Source organism: Mus caroli, chromosome 17, assembly GCF_900094665.2.
Source record: "Mus caroli chromosome 17, CAROLI_EIJ_v1.1, whole genome shotgun sequence".
NCBI classification, from domain to species: Eukaryota; Metazoa; Chordata; class Mammalia; order Rodentia; family Muridae; genus Mus; species Mus caroli.
In genome coordinates, this window is record NC_034586.1 from 13,361,436 (window position 1) to 13,384,737 (window position 23,302).

At 40.0% G+C, this 23,302-nt stretch overlaps 1 protein-coding gene and 1 long non-coding RNA gene across 2 annotated transcripts; one reads left to right on the plus strand and one right to left on the minus strand.

The window, feature by feature from the left end:
• Positions 1-446: 446 nt before the first annotated feature.
• Positions 447-4,779, plus strand: LOC115029746. Its single transcript, XR_003835305.1, has 4 exons — positions 447-618; positions 2,806-3,066; positions 3,170-3,250; positions 4,076-4,779. It is a non-coding gene; the product is annotated as an uncharacterized LOC115029746 (long non-coding RNA).
• Positions 4,780-14,247: 9,468 nt separating this feature from the next.
• On the minus strand, positions 14,248-21,758 carry Fpr1 (formyl peptide receptor 1). The gene is made up of 2 exons (XM_021149979.1): positions 21,701-21,758; positions 14,248-15,516 (listed from the first exon to the last, which is right to left on the minus strand). Exon 2 carries the CDS (start codon positions 15,503-15,505, stop codon positions 14,411-14,413), a length of 1,095 nt encoding a protein of 364 aa, XP_021005638.1. The 5' UTR covers positions 15,506-15,516; positions 21,701-21,758; the 3' UTR covers positions 14,248-14,410.
• Between the last annotated feature and the right edge of the window lie 1,544 nt (positions 21,759-23,302).

Below are 23,302 nucleotides of genomic sequence, written 5' to 3' on the forward strand. Positions count from 1 at the left end.
TCTCTCTCTGTTCTTTCCTTTGGTTCTTCCTTTTATCCTTTTTTTCATTTTTTTTTTTTTTTTTTTTTTTTTTTTTTTTTTATTTTTTTTTTTTTTTTTTTTTTAGTTTTTGTTTTTCTGTTTACATACCCCTTCCTATGTGACACTTTGCAGCCCAGACAGGGTTTAACTCACCCTATGGCCCAGTTTACTCTCCAGTTTGCAATCCTTGGCAGTTCTAGATTAAGGAAATAAAAGATGTATGTCTGGGTCATGGGTCACCCTGTTTGCTTTTCTTGACTTTATTTTCTGAGTATTCGACTATTGCTCTATCTCTATCTTTATTTTCATACATCTTTCTCCCTCTTTCTCTGTCTCTGTCTGTCTGTCTCTCTCTTTCTTCTTCCCACCTCGAAACTCTCCACTGTTTCCCTCTGCTATCTCACACCCTGGAATTTCCCAGGGAGGCAGAAGAAAAGGAAGAGAAAAGAATGGGGGAGGAGAGATCACAGCAAACAGCAAAAGGAAAGAAGGAAACTGGGTGAAAGGAGGAGATGAGAGGAGGAAGAGGGCCCAGCAGCTGGAAGGCCCACACCCTACAGCTTTGTGGCTGACAGCCACTCAGTTGGGCAAGATATGGTAAGGAACTCCCAACAGTGGGAGTGAATGTCGGGGCTGGGAGAGGTGGGACTTGAGGCAAGGAGTCCCTAGGATGGGCACAGATCCCAGACACACAAGCATTCTTCTCCTCTGCTCCTGACTTCCAGGAACTGGGAGGGCTTGGATCCTAATGCTGCCAATGGGTCTTCACTGAGCTATTCCTCCCACACACAGCAAATTCCAGGAAATACCTAGACCTTTAAGATTCCTTTTCTACTGGGAAACCACCCAATGGAAGTAGTTTGCTTCATGTCTCTAGAAGGTAGCAATCCCACACAGACACCCCAGTGCTTAGATACTCTCCAGGGGGTTCTACCACTTCTATCCTTTTCACTGGAGGAAAAAAGAAAAAACAAGAGGTAAGAAAGAAGCCAGTAAATGTTTTCATAGTTCTCTGTCCCTGCTTAAACAAGCAAAGAACTGAGGCCCAAGAAATGTAATACCCCAGCCAGAAAGATGCAGCAAGGATGTGGGCTAGTTGAGCCAGGTGACCAAATATGTGTTCTGAATTAGGTCTCTTTTTATGGTAGGAGGCTGGGACATGCGGTGAGAGAAGAGGGGATAGGACCTGGATTCATGATCTGAGGAAGAAGGCTGGGACCTGGATATTTGAATCTGAAAGAGGGAGGGCTGGGTCTGGATCTAAATATGAGGGAGGAGGCTGGAGCCTGAGAGGCTGGAGGATACTTGAGTCTGAGAGGGCGTAGATGGAACCTAGATTCTTGGGTCTGAGGGTAGAGCATGGGTTCTAGACTCCTGGATCTGAGGGGGAAGGGTAGGGATCTGGACCCCTAGGTCTGAGACAAGAGGGCTGTGTTCTGAAGCTTTGAATCCATGGAAACAGGACTAGAGCTTGAACCTTCATGTTTGTGGGAGGAAAACTAGGGTTTATACTTCAGGCTTAAAGGAGGAAGGTCTTTATACTAGAAAGTATGGAAACCCTGGCACATTTTTTTTTTAAAAATATTTTTACTGTTTGTTTTAAAATTTTTGTATGTAAAGGATTTGTATATACATGCCACAACACACAGTTGGAAGTCAGAAGACAATTTGCAGTAGTTATTTCTCTCTTTTCACCATGTTGGCCCAGTGATCCCACTGTAGGAGGCACCATTCCCTAGGCATGTGATTGTGGTCTACATATGAAAGCTAGCTGCGTGTGAACCTGCCAGCAAGTAGAATCCTCGATAGTTCTTGCCATACTTCTTTAGTTGTTAAGTGAGTTTTTCAGTTGTAGGTAGTGCTGTGTGGAATTGCTAGGACTCTTGCCTTCAAGTTCTTGCCATGAATTCCCACAGGGTTTGCCTATGACCTGGATTTTTAAGTCAAATACACTCTTTCTCCCTCAAAGTAGCTTTTGGTCATGGTGTTTGTCACATCAGCAGAAATGAAATTAGACCTATTGCCAGTGTGTTCCTTAGGTTTCATACTATGGGTTTTAGACACAAACCCTGATTATATCATAATTGCTTGCATGCTACTTGAAAGGCTCATTCCCCCAAACACCTCTTTCTTTACCTATAAAATGAGATTATTTCAAGTCATATTTCACAGCATAACCCTTAAGGAAGAACCTTCCCAGAACAGAAGACATGAAGTGGCGACATCCATTTGTGGAAATTGCTTTTACCTTGCTGTGACCACAATGTCAGACAGAAATAACTCAAGGGAAGACTTACTTTTGCTCAAGGTCTTCAAAGGCTTCAGTCCATCACAGTGGGGAAGACATGTCAGAGCAGTTAAGTTCATAACAGCTCAGGGGTAAAGTGTTTGGAAAAGAGGGAAGGACATCTAAAATGGAGCAGGGCCTGTATAAAATCTCCAACTGTTTGCTCTAGTAACCTATCCACACCCACTAGGCCTATGTTAGCTATTTTAGGTTGATGGAATATTCTGGGAAAACACAATTTAATGGAGGAAGAAATGTTATCTTGATCATAGTTCCAAAGTACAGTCCGTCATAGATGGGATGTTATGGTAGCAGGAGCTTGAGGTGTCAATTGTATTGCACTTATAGTTAGGAGGCAAAGGGAGATGAATTCTGATGTTCAGTTCAGTTTCTCATCTGGGACCACAGCCCACAGAATGGTGCCATGCAAGATAACCTAACTTCCTACTTCAACTGACCTAACCAAGATAACTGCTAATCTAAATAATCTCTTGCAGGAGTGCTTGGAAGTTTATCTCCTAAGTAAAACATATCCTGTGAAGTTGGCAATCAACACCATCACAATTCCTAATCTCCTAAAGGCTGAAAACAGGCTGGCAACTTTCCAAAATAGCAGCACCAGCTAGAAGACAAGGGAAGACATTTTAGATTTAAACTATAGCATCACAACTGAACCAGCAGTCACTGGGTAGCTGATGGATGTGATGGGATGGGAGTAGAGACAAGACTGTCTTCTTTGAGAATATCAGCTCTGAAAGGTCAGCCTGGTAGAAACTGGAAGAAGCTTGTGTTCCAAGTCACTGTCGATTCCAAGACTGGTTGTCTTGGGCCAGTCTTGACACTCATTTTTATCTATTTTAGACCATGAGATCCAGTCACTATGTTGATGTATGTGGGCAGCCTCAGTTCCTGGACTGATCATTCTCATTTTTAGATTGTGGGGTAAGGAGATTACTCTTCCCAGGGCTACTAGAGGAGATTTCTCAGTGGGAAGTTTGGAATGTTAATGTTTTGGGGGAACTAGCCAAAAAGTCTGCAACGTAGAAAATTGACTCATTAAGGGCTGCATGGGATGGGACAAATGGAAGATTCTAGGTCAGAGGCCTAGAGACCTCCTTTGTGTCAAATGCTTTAGTTACATATAGGGAAGTGGTCAAAGCCACTGTGATGACATCCCAGCGTGAGAGAGAAAAGGAAATCGTGTTGCCATGGTTTTTTTTGTTTTTTTGTTTTTTTGGCTAGTGCTGAGGCTTAACATGTCACACAAAAGTATCACTTTCCATATCAACAGTGTCTGAACAGCAGCAAGGGTAGGCAAAGGCCTTTTATTCCAGCTTTCCTTGTCTGCCAGGCTCTACAAGAAAGGAACAGAGTTGCCCACAACCTCACTTGGTTATTTCATCAACTCCATGCCACCCCCCAAAATTTAAACTGTCATCATAGAAGAGATTGAGGGACAAGCCTCACAGGAAGATCATAGAAATATTCTTCCTCAGCACTGTCTACTATTGGACTATTCATGTCCCATAAAAGTCATTTTCTCTTTCTCTAAATGGCTCACAACCCCCACTTCCATTTGCCATAGGGAAGGGCATATACAATTCAAAATCTTGTTAAATATTCACTTTTTATTTTCATTATGTGTCCTTGTGTATTCCAGGAACAAATGTGCTTGACTCCCCTTTTCCCCTTGCTAATTGTTGATATTTTTCTGATACTCAAATGTCAACTTAACCTTTTGTCCCTAATCTATATCTATTTCAGCAGATTTTCAATCAACTACAGACTGCAAGCTGCTCCAAGCTAGTAAGTCCTAGGTGCTTCTGATGGGATTTCTAACAAGCCTGAATATCTGCATCCTAGATGGCTCCAAAGTGGTTAGCCCCAAGTGCTTCAACCTTACAGACTGCTCCAACATGGCCAGGATTTCTCAAGGTTCAAGTGGTCCTGCAGAGCCTGGACAGCAAGTGAAGTAGTCTTCATTCCTCTCTCTTTCTTCCTGGCTGTGACCACCATTCCAGCTTTCTTGAGTCCCTAACAAAGGGGCTGTGATCTTGGAACTTTAGAACATTTTATGTGCTATAAAATTTTGAGATCACATGACTAGGGAAAATGTGTCCTGACATAAGACAGCACAATCCAATCTATCAATTTATATATGATTTCTCGTTTAGTGTCTTCCAGAAAACCCTGTGAGGTAAACATTTAATGCCCGTTTTACACAAAAGGAAACCAAGACTCTATTATATTCAGTGAGATTCAGAAGTCCAGTTCTTGGAGCTAGGAAAAGGTTGCTCAGGAAAGGGAGAGAAAAGAAATAGGGTAATGGAATAAATGACATGAGAACAGAAATGGGGACTATTTGGGTGGTGAGGATAAAACTAGAATACCTCCTCCAATACTGAATTCGCATAAGTGACATTCTTTTCTATTATTATTAGATATTTTCTTTATTTTATACTTCAAATGTTATCCCCTTTCCTGGTTTCCCCTCTGAAAACCCCATATCCCAACCCCCCTTCCCCTGCTCACCAGACCACCCACTCCCGCTTCCCTGTCCTGGCATTCCCCTACATTGGGGCATTGAGCCTTCACAGGACCTATGGCCTCTTCTCCACTACATATGCTGCTGGAGCCATGTGTCACTCGCTCTATGTGTACTCTTTGATTGGTAGTTTAGTTCCTGGAAGCTCTGGGGGGTACTGGTTAGTTCATATTGTTCCTCCTATGGGGCTGCAAATTCCTTCAGCTCCTTCAGTCCCTTAGCCTTAGTTTCTCTCTCTTTTCTCTTGGAACAACGATTACATCAGAGATTGCACAATGAGATCCATATGTAATAAGCCAGCTGATGGGCTCCCCAAGCTAGCTGTAAGTTTCAGTGCCCAGAATTTGAGGACAGTGGTCCAATTTGTAGACAGAATAAAGTTAAGGACTCTTAGATGAGCTCATCCTGTCTGTAGGGTTGGTCATAATTGCCAGTAAAGCTGAGAAAGTGACTAGAAGACAGGCTGAGCTGTGACGAATTTGTGAGCCAAGCATATTCATTTGTTACAGCTTCCATGGTAACGAAGACTGATGAGACAACAGAATATTGCTACTGCACAGTTCTGTAAGCTATAAATTCAAGATCAAGGATTTAGCAGGACTGTGAGAGAAGATCTGTTCCAAGTCCATAACCCCGTAACTCAGCTGCTACTGATTTGTTGACAGTCTTTCACAATGTTTCCTATCTCTCTGCCTTTTTCAGTATGTGCTGTCCCCCCCCTCTCTGTGTGTGTGTCTGTGTGTCCAGATTTCCCTTTACACAAAGATTCCAGTCATACTGGATTATAGCTCTACCCTGGTCTGATATGAATAACTTAAATAATTATATTTTCAATGACCCAGTATGCAAACAGGTGACATTCTCATGAATTTTGGAGAGATGTTGGAAATGCCAAGAAGTTTCATGCAGCTGGGAGAGGGGTGTGGCTGGAGGAAGGGAGGGATGAGGAGGAAGGGAGAAAGGGAATTTCTTAGAAATTTATGAAGTTTCTCTTTTCCCTTTTCTTCTCTTCTCCTTCCCTCCATCCCACTCTTCTCTTCTTCTCCTTTTCTTTCTTCCTTCATTTGAGAGAGTTTCTTACGCAGATCAGGCTGGGCTAGCACTTTCTAGGAAGCTGAAGATGATCTTGAACTAATTTCTTACCTCTGTGTCCTGAGTGCTGGGCATACCTCACCATGTCTGGTTTATTTGGTGCTGGGGATAGAACTCAGGGTTTTTTGGATCTAAGTAAGCACTCCACCAACTTAATATTATCTGTAGATTCAACAGTAAATTTTCTAATCCTATTGCCAACAATTATGTTACAGTATCAAACAACAAATAAAACATAGCACAGGGCAGGAGAAATGGCTCACAGTTAAGAGCACTGGTTACTCTGCCAAAAAATCTGGGTTTGATTTTCAGTAGCATGGCCACTCACAATCATCTGTAAGTCAAGATGCAGGGAATTTTATGCCATTTTCTGACCTCTGTGGGTACCAGGCATGCACTTAGTGCACAGAAGTATGTGCAGAAAATACTCATATACATAGAATAAAATAGATCTTTAAAAATAAGGAGAAAGAAAAGTGACTCCACCTTCCCCTATAGCCGTTGACTGCCAATAGCTTCTCTGCCTTGGTGTGGCCTCAGGAGCCTATTCCTAATCTATACTGGAATTTTTAATTGGCTTGATTTTCTGCAGTTCTTCTATATGTAAGCATGGCTGTTTCCTGTGAGTTCTTATGGGCAGCAACCATAGCACATCCAGAAGGTCGTATTTCATAGCATTTCTCCTTTTCCAGCTCTAACATTCTTTTTGCCCCTGCTCTTCTACAATGTTCACTGAGCCTGAAGGGTTTGGTATAGATGTCTTGTGTCTGCTTTATTTCATTTATCTCATTGAATATAGGTGCAACATTGTTATGTATACTATACTTCAAAAGTTTTACTAATTTTGGAAGGACAAATTGGAGGCAGAGAGGAAAACCATAAAATTCTTGAAATTAGAGCAATGATGTCATTCCAGCCTGCTCTAACCATCTCAAATACCTGATTGGGGAGGGAACCCTGTTTATGTGGAAGAAAAAGAAATTGGGGAACTTTTCATTTCTGATTTTCAGAAATCAATGCCTCTGCCTATTATGTGATATGGAAAGTAAGCAGGCCACCCACTTCCAATGGAAATAATAGGGCAATAGATGAATTTGTCAGAGGTTTCATCTCTACCCTAGTTGCAGTTCTGATCCCTTAGTTCCCTGACACAGAAATGCTTTGTGTTCAGAGGTTCCTATCCTTAGAGTTGGTGGCTTCCCAGCCTCCCTTCTGTGCCTCTAGATTTTCAGATGAAGGAGGGGGTAGGAAAAGATTGGAAATTATTTTAATACCTATTCATTTATTTGTGTTTTGAGACTTCATAGTGTTAAACAATGTGTCCACACGGTGACACAGAGGACAACTTAAAGAAATTAGTTCTTTTCTTTCAGGAATTCTTGGAATAGAACTCAGGTCACTGGACTTGGTAACAACAGTGTTTACCTGATAAAGCATCTTGGGTCCCAGACATGAATTTTCACTGGTTTTCCTGTTCCACCCCGCTCAGCTGCTAAACACTTTAAAAGTCATCTTTCATTTCTTACATGCCAGGAAATACTCTCTTCCTCTCTTTGGTTATTTCTCTTTTTTCTCCCTCCCCCATCCTCTCTTCATCTTTGTCCTGTCTGTCCCTCCCTTCTCTTTATTTTCAGTAAAAAAAATGTAGTATAATATATGCAGAAAATATTGTACTTAGCACAGACCATTTCTTGACAAATCTTCCCATGGTTAATGTGTCTGTGTTAATAGGTCTATGTAACCAACACTGAATAAGGAAAGAAAACATTCTTGAGCCCTCTCTCAATCTGCACTGTAAGTGTAAACATTGTCATATATATACTTGACATATTAGGTGCCTGAGGATTCTTAGGCTACAGGCTATGAAATTCTATCCAGCCTGGGTTTAGCAACAGTTGAGTTCAAGGCTATCCTGAGCAATTTAGTGAGATCCTACCTAAAAAAAATATTAAAAACCAATGGAGCCTGGTGTGGTGGTACATACCTTTAATCCAAGCACTTAGCTGGTAAAGGCAAGAGGATCTCCAAGTTCAAGGATAGCTTGGTCTACATAGTGATTGCCAAGACAGCTGGCACTACATACAGAGACCCTGTCACCAAAGACTAGTTAATCAATTATTTGCAAAGTGGAGATATAAGAAGTGATGCAAAAATGTAACTCACCAGCAGAAAAAAAAAAATGCCTAGATTTACTGAGTAAAGGACTGGGCATGACTCAAAGGTAGAGCTCCTACCTAGAATCTTCCAGTGAGGAGCTAAGGTAGCTTGGGGGTAGAACTTCTGCCTAGAATCCACAGTGAGGGTCTGGGGGTCTGGTTCATTCTAAGAAGTAGGGCATTTGTTCATCATGTATAAGGGCCTGGTTTCTGTTCTCTATATCGTCTCCACCATAAATCAATAAGGAAAAAACTGATACAAAATACCATAACTAAATACCGTAAATACCAAAAATTAAAAGAGAAATATCCATATAACCTTTAAAACAAAAAATAAAAATAAAGGCTACAGAGCATGCATTATTTGTCTCCTTTTATTCACATTTATTTTGTGTGTGTGTGTGTGTGTGTGTATAAATCATAATGTGTGTGTAGAAGTCAGAGAAGAGCTTGCAGGAGTCAGTTGTGTCTTTTCACCATGTGGGTTTCTGGATTGAACTCAAGACAGAAAACTTGGCTGCAACCACCCTTCCCTACTGAGCCATCTTGTAGGCCCCTAGCTGCCTTATTTTTCAGCCTTATATAGGTGGAACTTTACCTAGGGTTTCTATTTTTGCTCATGGTATCTTTCATAACTTCATGTCTGTCAGGCACATCCACAGTAACTGATATAGTGACAATTTACTCCCTCATCTTATAGAACAATGATTTTTGTTTTTGTAGTATGTAATCTTGTCTCTGAAGGATTTTCAGTAAATTCATTGTCTCATTGGTTTCTACTGCTATGATAAACACAATGACTTTCATTTTAGAAATTGTAGTTCACCACAAAGTGAAGTAATTCAGGGCAGGAACTCAATGAAGGAATCTGGAGGCAGAAAGTGAGGCAGAGACCTTAAAGGAATGCCTCTTCTTACTAGCTTGCCGGCTTCCCATGGCTTGATCAGCTTGCCATTGCTTCCTCTAAAAATGTATTCATTTTATTTTATGTATATTAGTGTTTTGTCTGCTTGTATGTGTACACACCACAGGCATGGGCCTGGTACCTGCAGAAGCCAGAGGAGTCACTGTATCTCCCAGAACTGGAGTAATAGATGTTTGTGAATCACCATGTTGGCCCAGGAAACCAAACCCATGTCCTCTGCAAGAGCAATCAAATGCTCTTAACCACTAAGCTGTTTTTCCAGACCAACAACTTGCCTGTTAGATGACAAAATACTCACTGCCCAGGGATGGTACTACCCACAGTTTGTGGTGTCCTCCCATGTCAATCATTAATTAAGAAAATTACAGACTAACCTACAGGTAAATCATTCATTTTACAAACCAGAAGATGAAAGCTCAGAGAGATGAAGTCCTGAGTTCCAGGAGTCTGTTACTTCCCGCTACCCTCAGCTGTTCTTGACTTTTTAATTACATGCTCTAGAGATATATATTTCTGACACAGACTATTGGGTCCTGGTCTAACTCTATGGTTTCTCTGGGTTGTGGTCATTAGTGGAATGTGTCTCAATCTTCTGGGATTTTTGAGTAGAACTGAGGAAAAATAGGGGGGAAGTAGGCTTGGGGTTACTTGAGTAACAGGAAATCAATGTTCCTTCTGATTTTCAAAATGCACGGGATGTGGTTTAACTGTGTCATCACAACTAGAGGTTAAGACAGAGCCTCTTGGAAATAAGGTACTGTACAGTCCCCTCAATCATAGGTTCCTCACACTCCCAAGTTCATAATAACCCGAGCTTCCTTTTTCATTGTACTTTTCACCTTAGTGACTGTTTTCTTATCCTCTGGAATGGGGTCTATAGGGAAAAATGTATTTATTTATAGCTCTTGTGAATATATATAGTAGATGTATGGAGGTTTCTCTTGTACTATGCAATCCCCTAGTTCTTGGTTGATACTTTCTGTGAGTCCTACCATTTGATTCAATTCTGATGCTATTTACTCTGGGTTAGGGAAGACCCAGAGATGCAAATCACTCTGGGCTAACAGTTTAGTAGTATCAGGCTGAGGATATAGTTCTATTAGTAGCTTGCTTGCCTGATAGGCAGGAAACTCTGAATTCAGTCCTCAGCACCACACAAAACAGGTGTGGTGATAGGTATTTGTAATTCTATTTTGCAGGCAGGAGAGATGACTCACTCAGTAAAGTGCTTACTATGGAAGTATGAGGACCTGACTTTAGATATCTAGAATCTAGTTAAAAGATGAGAACAGTAGTGCATACCTATGATGCCAGAACTAAGGAATTCCAGAAACCAGTAGAACACCAGAATGCATTGGACATCTGGTTTAGTAAGTTGGTATTCTCTGGATTCACTGAGAAGCTCATTCTCAAAATAAGGGGGAGGGTAATAGAGGAATATATCTGCTATTAACTTCTAACATCCAGATGCATCTACACACACAAACACAAGCATAGGCAAACACATACACACTCATGCTCAAGTATATGTATTCATATATACACATGCACACAGGATTTAAAGATCATCCTTGGTTTAGAGTGCATGAGATCTTTTCAAAAACAAAAAACCAAACAAACATAGGAAAAAAAAAAAAAAAACAACCAACCAACCAAAAACAGGCTTTCACAGTTATTTACACATCTGTGTTAGTTGGTTGCAAATCAGATATTTTCTCTGAAGCTTTTTCTTTTAAAATTTTGTTTTCAATTTTTATTAGTTCTTTGAAAATTTCATAAAATGTATTTTAATCATATTAATCTCTTCATCTAACTCTTGCCAGATTCACTCCCACTTCCCTGCCTTCCCAGATTTGTATACTCATTTTTTTTTCTTTTTTGGTAAAACCCATCCAGTACAATTTGTGCTTCCTGCATAATTTCTGATGTGTTACCTTCCAGTGTAGTATGGTTGATCTACCAGAGGCTATACCTTTACCCCCTCCCCCTGCCAAAAAAAAAAAAATAGAATACCCATAAGCTTCCAATTTTCAATAGATTCTCAGCTAGGTACTCAAACTCAATTCTCCTTTCCATACTGGGATTCGAGCTGGTTTGAGTTTGCACAGGCATTGCTCACACCCTTGTGATAACCCTTGAACCTCGGGAGGGTTGTGTGTGATATACATTTTCCATTTAGGGTTGAGCATTCATTAGTCTCTTGTTCTCTATACCTTAACCAACTGTGGGTCTCTGTGTTCCTTATTATCTCCAGGACATAAAATAAAGGTTTCTCTGATGGGAGTTGAGGGATGTGCTAATCTGTATATACATTGATAGTCACTGATAGCTTGTTAACACTATGTCTATTTAGCAGAATAGGAGTAGAAGGTTCTGTCCTAGGGCACCTGAGCTCCATAAATATAGGTTAATGCCTCTAATAATGGTGGCAGATAGGAGTTTTGATGTGTGGAGTGGGCCTTAAATCCAATGAGAATGTGGTTGATTACTTCCATGATATTTATGCCACTATTGTATCAGTGGGTATGTCTTGCCAGGATGGTTGTTATTGCAGCTCTCAGTGTTCACAAATAGGACAAATGGGTAAGACTGGTAATTCCTTTTCTCTTCTCATAGTGTGAATAGCACCTTTTAGCACTATACAGCTATGCTATAGATCTATACATCCAATAAAAACATTATGACATTGGCCTACATGCAAACTCATTGATCACTGAAATAGGATTGAGAATCCAGATATAAGTCCACACTCCAAAAAGCATTATGTTGAAAGCACAACATAAATCCCATTTTTCTCTTTTTAAGGACCTCATTTGTCTCCATGTAAGGACCAGGCCTGATTTTTAAAAAAAAGCTCCAGGGAGAGACCATAAAATCCAGAACAAGATCATAAACCCCCCTACAAAAGAACAGCCTGGGCATAATCACAAAAATGGAGAGATATCTTATCTCAGAATGGGTCATCTGTGCTGGGCAGCCCAATCTCATCCTATGGTTAAATGCTTATGACATAGGAATACAGACTATAAATCACCTATGACCCCCTCAAATCCACTAATAAAACTTAAGATTACCCAGTCCTTCTAGGGAATTCCCCCTGGTTTCCTATGAGAAGTCCCCATCTCAAAGAACAGTTAACCCCTGCATGCTGGTTGTTTCTGTAGAATAAATGTTCTTTGTTTTTGCATACCACTGTGTCTGGGGTCTTCCTTCAGTGATTTTCAGACACTTACATTAATTTTTAATGAAAAGTCCAATAGTACACACGGCAACAGATGCTATCTTCAAGAAATGATGCTGGTTAAACTTGATAGCTATTTATAGAAGAAAAAAGAGCTTAATTCTTATTCTCACTCTACACACAATTCAGCTCCAAATGGATCAAGAACCATAATATTAGGTGTGGTGCCCTGAATCTGATATAGAAAAAGGCAAAGAATACAGGTGAACTAATTGGCATAGAAAAGAACTTTTTAAAATAGGTCTTTAGCCCGTAGTAGCCCTGGTGGGAACAGAGTGCCCTGCTTCCTGCCCCTGAGACAGGGCCCTGGCATGATCCTCTTCCATGACTGTGGAGTGTGGATGGCTGCTGTGGGTTATGGCTTGTTTGTATAATAATGTATACATTTCACATTCCTTTGCAGAATGCCCTCCCTGTTAATGTTAATGACTCCATGATAATTACAAACAGCACCAGTCCAGGAGTTGAGGGTGTGGACATGTCTCAGCAAAATGATAAACACTGGGACCTTCAAGACGGCCCTTGAATGAAAAAGAGCTCTAAACACATGAGTTTGAAAATCTATAACTTCTTAACTACACCAAACAGGGATGCAGTATGAATGATGAGGGGTTTCATGAATCTAAGCTAACAAAGGCAGCTGCATCAATAAGCCAGCTTGTCAGAAAGATACAAAGGCAGGCGGATTTCTATGTTCAAGGTCAGCCTGGGACACAGCAAGTCCAGGCCAAGGTGTGATAGAAATATGAATTTCAGGACAGAGTCCCACTCAGCTAATTTATCATCTGTTCTTATAAATGGAAAACTGATCTGAATTTTTTGTAATATTAAAAAAAATGTATATTTACTGCCGCCTAAGAATCAAAGGTCTGGGGTCATGGGATGCTAATTCATAAAATAATCAAAAGGAAAATCTGGAATGAATGACTGGATTGAAATGTAAAATAAAAGAATGCACCTATGTTCTGCAGGAGATGAGCTATCCACAGAATTTTTTAGGATAAAAAGAGAATTTCTTGGAGAAACACACACACACACACGCCACACACACGCCACACACACTCACGCGTGTGCGCAGGACATGGACAGAGAAATCTCTTAGAATAGCAAGAAAGCAAAATAAAGACAGATCTCCATTGAGAAAGCAGAACAGACAGAGAAGCAGACTGGACAAGCTGTGTCAAGCAGAACACAGGTTGTCAGCATGAGTCCACGATTTTGTAGCTCCCAGACATTCCCTCTCTCAGAACCACTTTCCAAGCCAAGGCTGGTCGATGGTACATCTGACAGAGGGATATTATCTAAAATATATATTAAAAAACCCTAAACAACAACAACAACACACAATGATAAACAGGCAATAGAAAAGACAGAGGTTTCTGAAAGGATGAATTACTAATGGCTGAAATACATTTAATTGAAATTTCAAAATCCTTAGCCATCAGGAAATTGCAAATTAAAAGTACTATGAGATTTCATTTTACTATAGTAAGAATAGCCTAGATCAAAGAACCTGAATGCCATCAAATGCTCTCTCTCTCTCTCTCTCTCTCTCTCTCTCTCTCTCTCTCGTTAGGGTATAACACCTATTCACTGCCATTGGTAGTGGAAACAGGAGTTCCATTCTGGGCTCATTCTCTTTGGAGCAAGTACCTCAGATGCCAGATACAGTATAAACTTTATAAATTTGGTTGTAGCTACACTGAGAGTCACACGTGACAACACTTGTATCATGGGGGCAACAGATAGACCAAATGCTATAACAAAAGGGATCAGACAGTTGCATAGCTCAAAGGATAGTAGTCTTCCCCCCCCCCCCCGGCTTCTTTTACCAAAGGGGACATATACCTGCTCCCTGCAGAAGGACAGTTATGAAAATTTGTGAGTTTACAGCCTGTGAGTGAACTAAGTGGACAGTATTATTAATGATGCTATAGTACTAACTGTCATTTGGAATTATTTCAGACTAACAAGAAAATGTATGTTCTTTTTTCTTTATTGACTATCTTGGGTTGAGGTAAAAAAAAAGTCTAAAAGGTTATTTCAAGTTTTCCTAATGAGCATGTAGCCTGAAGGTCAACAAGGAACGCCTATAGCACAGTGGAACTCAAAGCAGATGAAGCTGGAAGTTAGAGCCCATTCTTTACATTGCATTTAAAGTATTTTCAGAAAGGGAAGTAGAGTTGGTCCCCAAATTGGTGCCTGTATCACTGGTCTGAGCTGAGTCCTCAGTCAGGGCCCTCTCTAGGCTGGCAGGTAAAGAGTGGATGAGTCTTTCTCTGAAGTCTTGGCCCATAAAGACATAAAGCATTGGATTGAGGCAGCTGTTGAAGAATGCCAAGGGGCTTGTGATTTTCAAAGCAGTTACAATGCCTGGAGTCATGTTCTTCAACCGTTCACGGACTTGGATTGTGGATATGAGGGCCACTACTTGAAATGGGCACCAGCAGAGGAAAAAGGCAGCCACAACAAAGGAGAGAACCCGCAAAGGACGGCTGGATTTGATCAGGCCCTGCCTGTGGATTTTAGTGGTTATTAACCCATAGCAAATGGCAACAATGGACATGGGAGTGCTGAACCCAATGATGAACCTGATGATTCCTCTGACAGTGAGCATGGTGATGGCCACTTTATACTTCTCTACAGAATCTTTGGTCCAGGGGGAGAAGTCGAAAGTACAGGCTGTTTTCCCTGGTCCAAGTCTACTATTAGGGACTGTGGTCAAACGAATGATAACTGGCAATGTAAGAAGAAATGCACAAATCCAGGGTACAATGATTACCTTCTTGGCTAGGCTCACAGTGCGGTGGTTCTGAGCCCAGACTGGATGCAGAACACAAATACAGCGGTCCAGTGCAATGAGGGCAATCAGGAAGACACTTCCAAATAGGTTTATGTCTATTACAGTATATATGAATTTGCACATGAACCAACCAAATGGCCAATGTCCTCTCATGACCATGCTGGCAGTGTAAAATGGCAAAGTGGAAGTGAAGCAAAAGTCAGCAATGGCCAAGTTCAAGTAAGAGATGGTGGTGACAGTGTGTTTCATGCGGAAACCAGCCACCCAGATCACGAGCCCGTTGCCCAGAACTCCAAGGACAAAGGTCACTGCAAAGATCAAATATGAGAAGACATCCAGAACAATGTAGCCAGCAGATACTGATTGAGTACTCCCAGACACATTCATGAGGTTCACTGCAGACTTGTTCATGAGGAGAGACATGTTGGTGTCCATCTTGTAGACTCCTAGAACATAAAGAAAGAGGTGTGTTTATTTATTTGTCTTACCTTTTTTTTTTTCTCTGTGAGACAAGATCTCAGTACACATCCTTGCTAGCCTAGAACTTTTTCTATAGACAAAACTCATAGAATCTTTTTCTATATGCAAACTCATAGAAATCTGCCTGCCTCTTTCACTCTTGTGTTGGGATTAAAGTGGCATATCACGATGCTTGACTTTATTTTTTCATTTTCCATGCGCATGTGTTTTCTATACATGTATGAGTGTATGTATGTATTGGTATGGTTATGTACATATGTGCACATGTATGTGGAGACCTGAGATTGATGTTGGGAATCATCCTCTACCATAACTCCACCTAATTCTTTAAAACAGGGTCTCTCAACCAAATCCAGAACTCATTGCTGTGACTAACCTTGATAGGCAGATTGCTCCAAGAATTGGATCTCTTCACTTTCTGAGGCTGGAATTATAGCTGAGCCTCTCTGTCCAATTGACATATAGTTTTCTGGTGATACAAACCGTGACCCTCACACTTGAATGTAAGCATTATAGCAACTGAGACATCTCCTCAGGACCTATTTTTGAAAATGCTGCCTCAAGCAATTTTCTTTTCTTCTTTTTCTTCTTCTTCTTTTTAAGCTTCTATTTTTTATTAGATATTTTCTTTATTTACATTTCATTTACATTTCAAATTTTATCCCCTTTCCTCATTTCCCCTCCAACCACCCCCCCCCATTCCATCACCCTTCCCCCTGCTTACTAATCCACCCACTCCTGTTTCCCTGTCCCGGCATTTCCATACACTGAGGCATCAAGCCTTCGTAAGACTAAGGGCCTCTCCTCTTATTGATGTCCCACAAGGCCATCCTCTGCTACATATGAGACTGAAGGCTTGAGTCCCTCCTGTTTACTCTTTGGTTGGTGGTTTAGTCCCTGGAAGCTCTGGGGAATACTAGTTGGTTCATATTGTTGTTCCTCCTATGGGGCTGCAAACCCCTTCAGCTCCTTGGGTCCATTTATTACTGTATCCAGTCTACTTCCATTTCAAGTCCTTCACACTCAAGCTAGGGAAAATTCACCACTGCTGGACATTCATTCATGTTGTTAACCTCTTATCAGATGGGGAAGGTGTGCCTATGCTTTCACAAAAATTGCTAATATGCACTCTGTTCACAATGCAATTAGTTGGCTGGTGTAGATCCTTAACTTGCAAGAGAAAAACAAAACTGGGTAAACAGTACATAGGTAAGATTTATGTTCACCACTTCAATAAAAGATCAAGCCAATAGGATGGGTTAACATTGCAGCAGAGAGTCCTAATTGGATTGTTAAAAACAGAAGGAGAAGACTTGGTGACAGAAGGGTATGTGTTGGAAGATGTCATTAGGCCAAGAGTATGAGGATGATATGATCATGTATGTAACTGTCAAAGCATAAATAAGAGTTATTGTCAAAAAACTTGTGTTCAACAAAAGTTGTACACACATTTTATTGTAGCATTTCTCACTATAGCTAGAATATAAAAGCAACCTGTCCTAGTTTTCTTTTCAAGAGAAATTTGGGAAGAAAAGGGTTTGTTTAAGTGTGTATTTTATACTGTATTATGAAGGAAAATCAAGGCAGAGACCTGGAACCAGGAACTGAAGCAGTGGCCATGGAGTAGTGCTGCTCTTTGGCTTAATTTTCATGAATTTCTCAGCATGCTTTCTTACACAAACTAGCACTAGCAGCCCAAGTGGCACCACAAACAGTGAGCTGAGCCCTCCTAATCAATCACTAAACAAGAAAATGTTTCACAGACTAATCTAAAGACCAATCTCATGGAGGCCACTTCACAGTTGTGGTTTACTCTTCCTAGATAACTCTATCATGTGTCTGGGTAAGATAACCTAAATAAAGAAATTGTATATACAAAGTATTTTGATATTTCCAATTGATGTATAGCTTTTGGACATAAAAAGGAATGAAAGACATTGATTGTAGTAGCATGTACCTATAATCATAGCACTTGGAGAATTTAGGCAGGAGTACAGCAAATTTGAGGCCTGGATATACAATGGTACTCTCTCAAAAGGTTAAACAAAGCAATAGAAAATGAACGTATAGGATGACAGATATACTTTAAAGGTATAGTAAAAGGGAATCCATACACAAAATGTTATATGATGCATTATTCAACTTATAACAAATAACCACAATAAGTAAGTTTACAAGAAACAGCATGCTAGTGGATACAGGGGCCTGAGGGAGGGAGAGAGAAGAATTATTGCTCAAAGGTTATGGGATTTATTTTCTTTTAAGTGATGAAATTTGTCTAGAATTAGATAGGGTTATGGTTGCAAAACATTTTAAATACACTTAATGATACTTAATTTTAAAGTGATAAAATTTAAGCTGGGTGTGGTGCTGGTGGTGTATGCTTGTCATTGCAGCTCTTGGAAGACGGCAGAAAGATTTGACGCTGTGGCTGGCATGGGCTGCATAGTAAGTTTAAGACCAGACTGGAATCCATAGCTAGATGTGGTCTCAGTAAACAAACAATAAGGGCCTGAGAAAATTGCTCACTCAGTAAAGTGCTTGCTACAAAATCACAAGAACCTAAGTTTTTATGTCCAGCTGTATACGAAGCTGGTAATGTAACATGTGCCTGTCTAAAGTCCCAGTGCTGGAGGAGCAGAGATGGGAGGCTCCACAAGGCGACCGATCAAACTCTGGTGAACTCCAAGTCCAGTGAGAGCTCTTTCTCAAAAAATAAAGTTGATTGCCTCTTCACGCAAGCAACAACAACAACAATAAGAAAAAAAGTATCAGGTAAATTTTAATTACATTTATTTTCAAACAGCCTAAATAAAACAGTGTGTGGACACTAGGAAACTGGCAGAAGACAGCTTCTGTGATGCAGAATGAGACTGATCAGCTATTTCTCTGCATGAGTACTTCATTACACACCTACCTCTTACCTTACTAGGGCTTAAAAAAAAAAAAAGACTTATTTCCTCTGCTGAGAGGGAACATTTCCATGAGTAATGGCCTCAGCGGACATCTCTGAAATTGTTCCTTATATATTATTTCTTTTAAATTTGATATTATAATTTCACCATTTCTCCTTTCCTTTCTTCCTTCCAAACCATCTATCCCATATGCCCCTCACTCCCAACTCCATCCCTGCTCTCTTTCAAGGGTATGGTCTCATTTTTTAATTAATTGATGTTACACACACACACACAACACACACACACACACACACACACACACACACACACACACACACACACACACAGANAGAGAGAGAGAGAGAGAGAGAGAGAGAGAGAGAGAGAGAGAGAGATACAACTTGCTTAGTCCATATAATGTGACTTGTATGTATGTTTCCAAGGCAGATCATTTGATATTGGATAACCAATTGAAATTAGCTTTTAGAATTGATTTTGAATCATGTGTATATGTGTGTGTATCTGTGCATGAGTGTAGATATCCAACAATGCCAGAGATGGCGGATCCCAGATGTGACATGCCTGACTTATGTGCTAACAATTGCACGCAGGACCTCTTCAAGAACAGCAAGCACTCTTAACATCTCTCCAAGAAGTGTCTCTCCAGCCCCTTTATGAGATTATCTTGATAGAAAGAAATAATGTTCTTTCTGTCTGTGAGATTTCTTCAATATGATTTAAGGCAAGAAAAGTCAGGAGAGAAAGGAAGGTTCTATTAAGCCGTGGGTATGAGATGTCACTGGATTATGTATGCATAGTATTATTCATGTCAAAATGGCTTCCCCTAATATCAATTGCAGACTTCCTTAAATAGGGTAGAGGGAGTAAAATGCATTAATAGGACTAGGCATGAATTAGTGATTGATAAGTAGCATGTACTGAATAACAAATGTTTTTTTTTCATGTATGTGTATTTGTGAACATGCATATAGATGTAAGAGGTCAATGTCATGTGTCTTCCTAATAACTCTTCATCTTATGTTTTTCAGACAAAGTGTCTTACTAAACTTAGAGCTACATTGATTGACCAATGAGCTCCAGATATCTGCCCATCTCCCTTTTGCCCACACATGTCAGTCCCAATGCTGAAGTTGAGGACTCACACTACAGCACCTAGCTTTTATGTGTGCGTTGGTGATCTGAATAAAGGTACTTATTGCATAGCAAAGAGCTTATTGACTGAGGCATCTCTTCTGCCAGAGGATTTACTTTTTATTGTTTTTGTTTTTATTATGACACTGTGAAAATTAGAAAATAGACTGGTCCTGGAACATTAATTTAATTTCTTAAAAAATATTCAATCTTTCAGTCTGAAATTTCAGCAATGATCTCTTTCTGACCCTGCTCTGTCATACTACTTTGGGTTGACTCACATAATATTGACTCCAATTTGAGATAGAAAAGAGTGACCATAAAATTTAAAATTCTATGGAGGAATCAAATTGCAATGCCTCATTAATAATGTTTACATTCCTTAACAGCATGCCAAAATGAAAATTTGGTTAGATAAGGTTATGGAAATGGTGAGCAAATATTAAACTAAAGGTAAGTCCTTCTAACTTCCTTCATTTCTCTATATTTCCCATTTTCTAGGTAAATCAGGCTGGTCTTGAACTTATAACAGTCCCACTTGTGCTTCCTAAGTAGTAGCATTACATATGTGTGCTATCAAAACCAGATAGCTCTCCTTTTCTTTCTACTTTCCTCATCCTCCTTTTCTTCCTTGTTTTTGCTTTTTGTCTTTTGAGACATGGTTTTATGAATCTTAAATTTGCCAAGGATAGATTTACACTTCTGGTTCTCCTTTCTCCACTCCCTAATTCTGGGATTGTAGGTATGAAGAATCCTCAGGTTACAAGATGATTAACTCCAGGTCTTCTATGCTAGACACATACTCTTCATTCTGAGCCACAATCGCAGCCCTGCCACTCTCCTTTCTTTAAAACACCCATGGGACAGCCTAAAATCACCTGTGTAGATAACATTATGATTGACCCTAAAAGGTTTACAGTTTTAGAAACTATTTGTCTCCTCTTCCTCCACATTCCACCAAACCCCGACCACCAAGCTCTGCTGAGGGATGTTTATTCTTAAGAATCTATGAGGCAATGAATAACAATGTTTACAAAATGAAGAAGGAAAATTCTGCAATGACAGGTCACAACATACAAAAGCAGAAGAACTATAAGACATAGTCCCATCTACTATTGGAGGAACATGATTGTGGTTTGGATTGAATAGTAATGTTGTAGGACACCATTTACAGAGCTCGTTAAATCTTTCAATCACTGTACTACATCTTCACCTTCTACAGACCTTGATAAGGTTGAACTTGATTAGACAACATCAACATTGTGATAGAAGAAATTCAGGCTTTGAGAGAGGAAAAACAATTAAATCAGCAATTCTGGAGGAGACAGAGGCAAATTTATGAAGGATCTGGGACTTGTTTGCTTGGGGGTTCATCACTGCCCACATAGATTTTTCCCCCAACCCCATGCACAGCCACTGCCCTCCACTCTCCTGAAGCACCTTCTTTAGCTTCATATCTATGACCGGGTAGTAGCTATCACAGGCTTATATCTAGCTTCTGCTTTTCCCACAGATTTTTCACAATCTACTTTTTCCAGGAGTGCTATCTCTGACTAGTACATGCTCAACACTTTTCCTTGATTCCTCCCTACAAATGGATACATCAATATTTTCTAGAACATTTCATCTTCAATCTAAGTTACCATTCACTTTCATATCACCCTTTAATTACCACACCTTTGACTCGCTTTTGTGGCAAAACAGCCCAAAAGAGTGATGTGTGTTGCCCATATTTACCATTTTATTTTATGGTTTTCCACAACTGAACTTAATTTTTCCTTTTCTTTCTTTTTATTTATATTTTTAGACAGGCTCTTATGTAGTCCAAGATTACCTTAATTTACTACACATAGCCAAGGATTACCTTAATATTCGGATTCTCTTGCCTGTACATCTCTAATGTTGAGATTGCAGGAGTGCCACTGTGCGGTTAATGTGGTACTAGAGACAAAACCCAGGCTTTGTGCGTGCTAGGCAAGCATTCTACCCACTAAGCTACATCCCCATCCCTCTACCACACAAAGTCTATTATGCAGCTAATCTCCAATCTGCAGGATGCATTCTCATCAAGTTGTGCAGATTTCTAGGCAAGTTTTCTTACCTGAACTTTCCAACAGCTCTGGACAGATCTACAGCTGATCTCCTGAAGAAAGAAGCCTGTCTCTACTGAGCTCAGCAGAAAATATACAAAACCAACAGGAGGAGGGGAAACAGCAGAAATGCATTGGGTAACAGGAAACAGTAAACAAGCAACAATGGTTTTCTGTGATTTACAAAGGCCCTTCGAGTATATCCAAATCATGTTTTTTTTTTTTTTCCTTAACAGCATTTGGTGACTAAGTTGGATTGTTCTGGAAACTGGAGAATCTGAGAACCTCCCTCTGCTTTATATTTGGTGGGATATAGAGGTGTAACCTCCATATCAGAGCAGAAGGAATCTAGGTGCCCAAGAACCTTCTGATCATACGGAAAAGCTATGAGGCTGGGGTAAGAGAACTTATCATAAACAATGAAAGGCAGAGATAGAGAGGAGAGAAATAGGAACTATATACCCAGACAGAGGAAGATAAATCTGAACAGTTCAGACAGTCAGAAATGGTCAGCCATTCTACACTTAGTCACAGTCTCCAAGATCCATCACACAATAGCCCATACTTCTGTCAACATATCTTTGTGATTGTTCATAACAAACACCTTTTAGAAAGTTCCCAAGAAAGGGAGAAGTTGTGAGACTTTTCCTGGAGGGATATGAAAAGATGCCTATTTACTTGAGAAAGGACATGGAGGTTAAAAAAAGGTAATGAACATGTCACATCCAACTTGGTAAATCAGTGATCTTATTGGAGTGAAGATATGCAAACTCAAAAGGAACTCACAGAAATAGTCGTAAGGGGTATCATTTTTATATAGCAAAGGTCTCACATACCACGAGAAAACAAGAAAGGGAATCAGTAGAGAGTAATCGATGAACAGAATGTCAGGTTGTTTGAACTCTGATTGTTTTTCTTGAAGATAGTTTGATGGGAATCTAGCTCCTTCATATTCCACCATCCCTATTACAGAAGCTTTGTTCTTTCCAGACCAATAATCCATGGTGATCACATAGTATCTGTACAAATACTGAGGCATGTGTGTTTTGGGTACAATTTAGAGTATGAAGAAAATTAGGAAAGTCTTAGGGTAGACTTCTGCTCTGTGTTCCCATGTTTGCACAATCTATGCAAATTCAGAGGATTTTGCAATTCACTGTTCTCTGTGTTGGGGGTACTCCCTGTTAGAGATACCAAATCATTACTGTCAGATAATAGACCACTATTAATTGCCTCTGGGAACTATGCAGGTTCTCAGTTAGAACCAGGCCTGGGTAGGTGACTTGTTGGGTGATAATTATCTTATTTAAGCCATTTAACCAGGGCTGTACATTTTCTATCAAGGGTGAGAAAGTTAATATTTAATACCTGGCAGGTTTCAGGATCCTCAACTCAGCTTTATAGCATGAATACACAGAAAATATGCCAACAGTTCATCATTTAAAAAGATAGTAGTTGAATTTCACATCACTTCACTCATTATATTTTATTCATTTGTTGTTGTTCAAGCAAAACAACCCAAACCAAAACAAAAAAAATCTAACCATACAAGAAAACTAGTCCTGGCTTGCAGGCTGTACAACAACTGGTATTGGTGGGACTGGGGAGAGGGC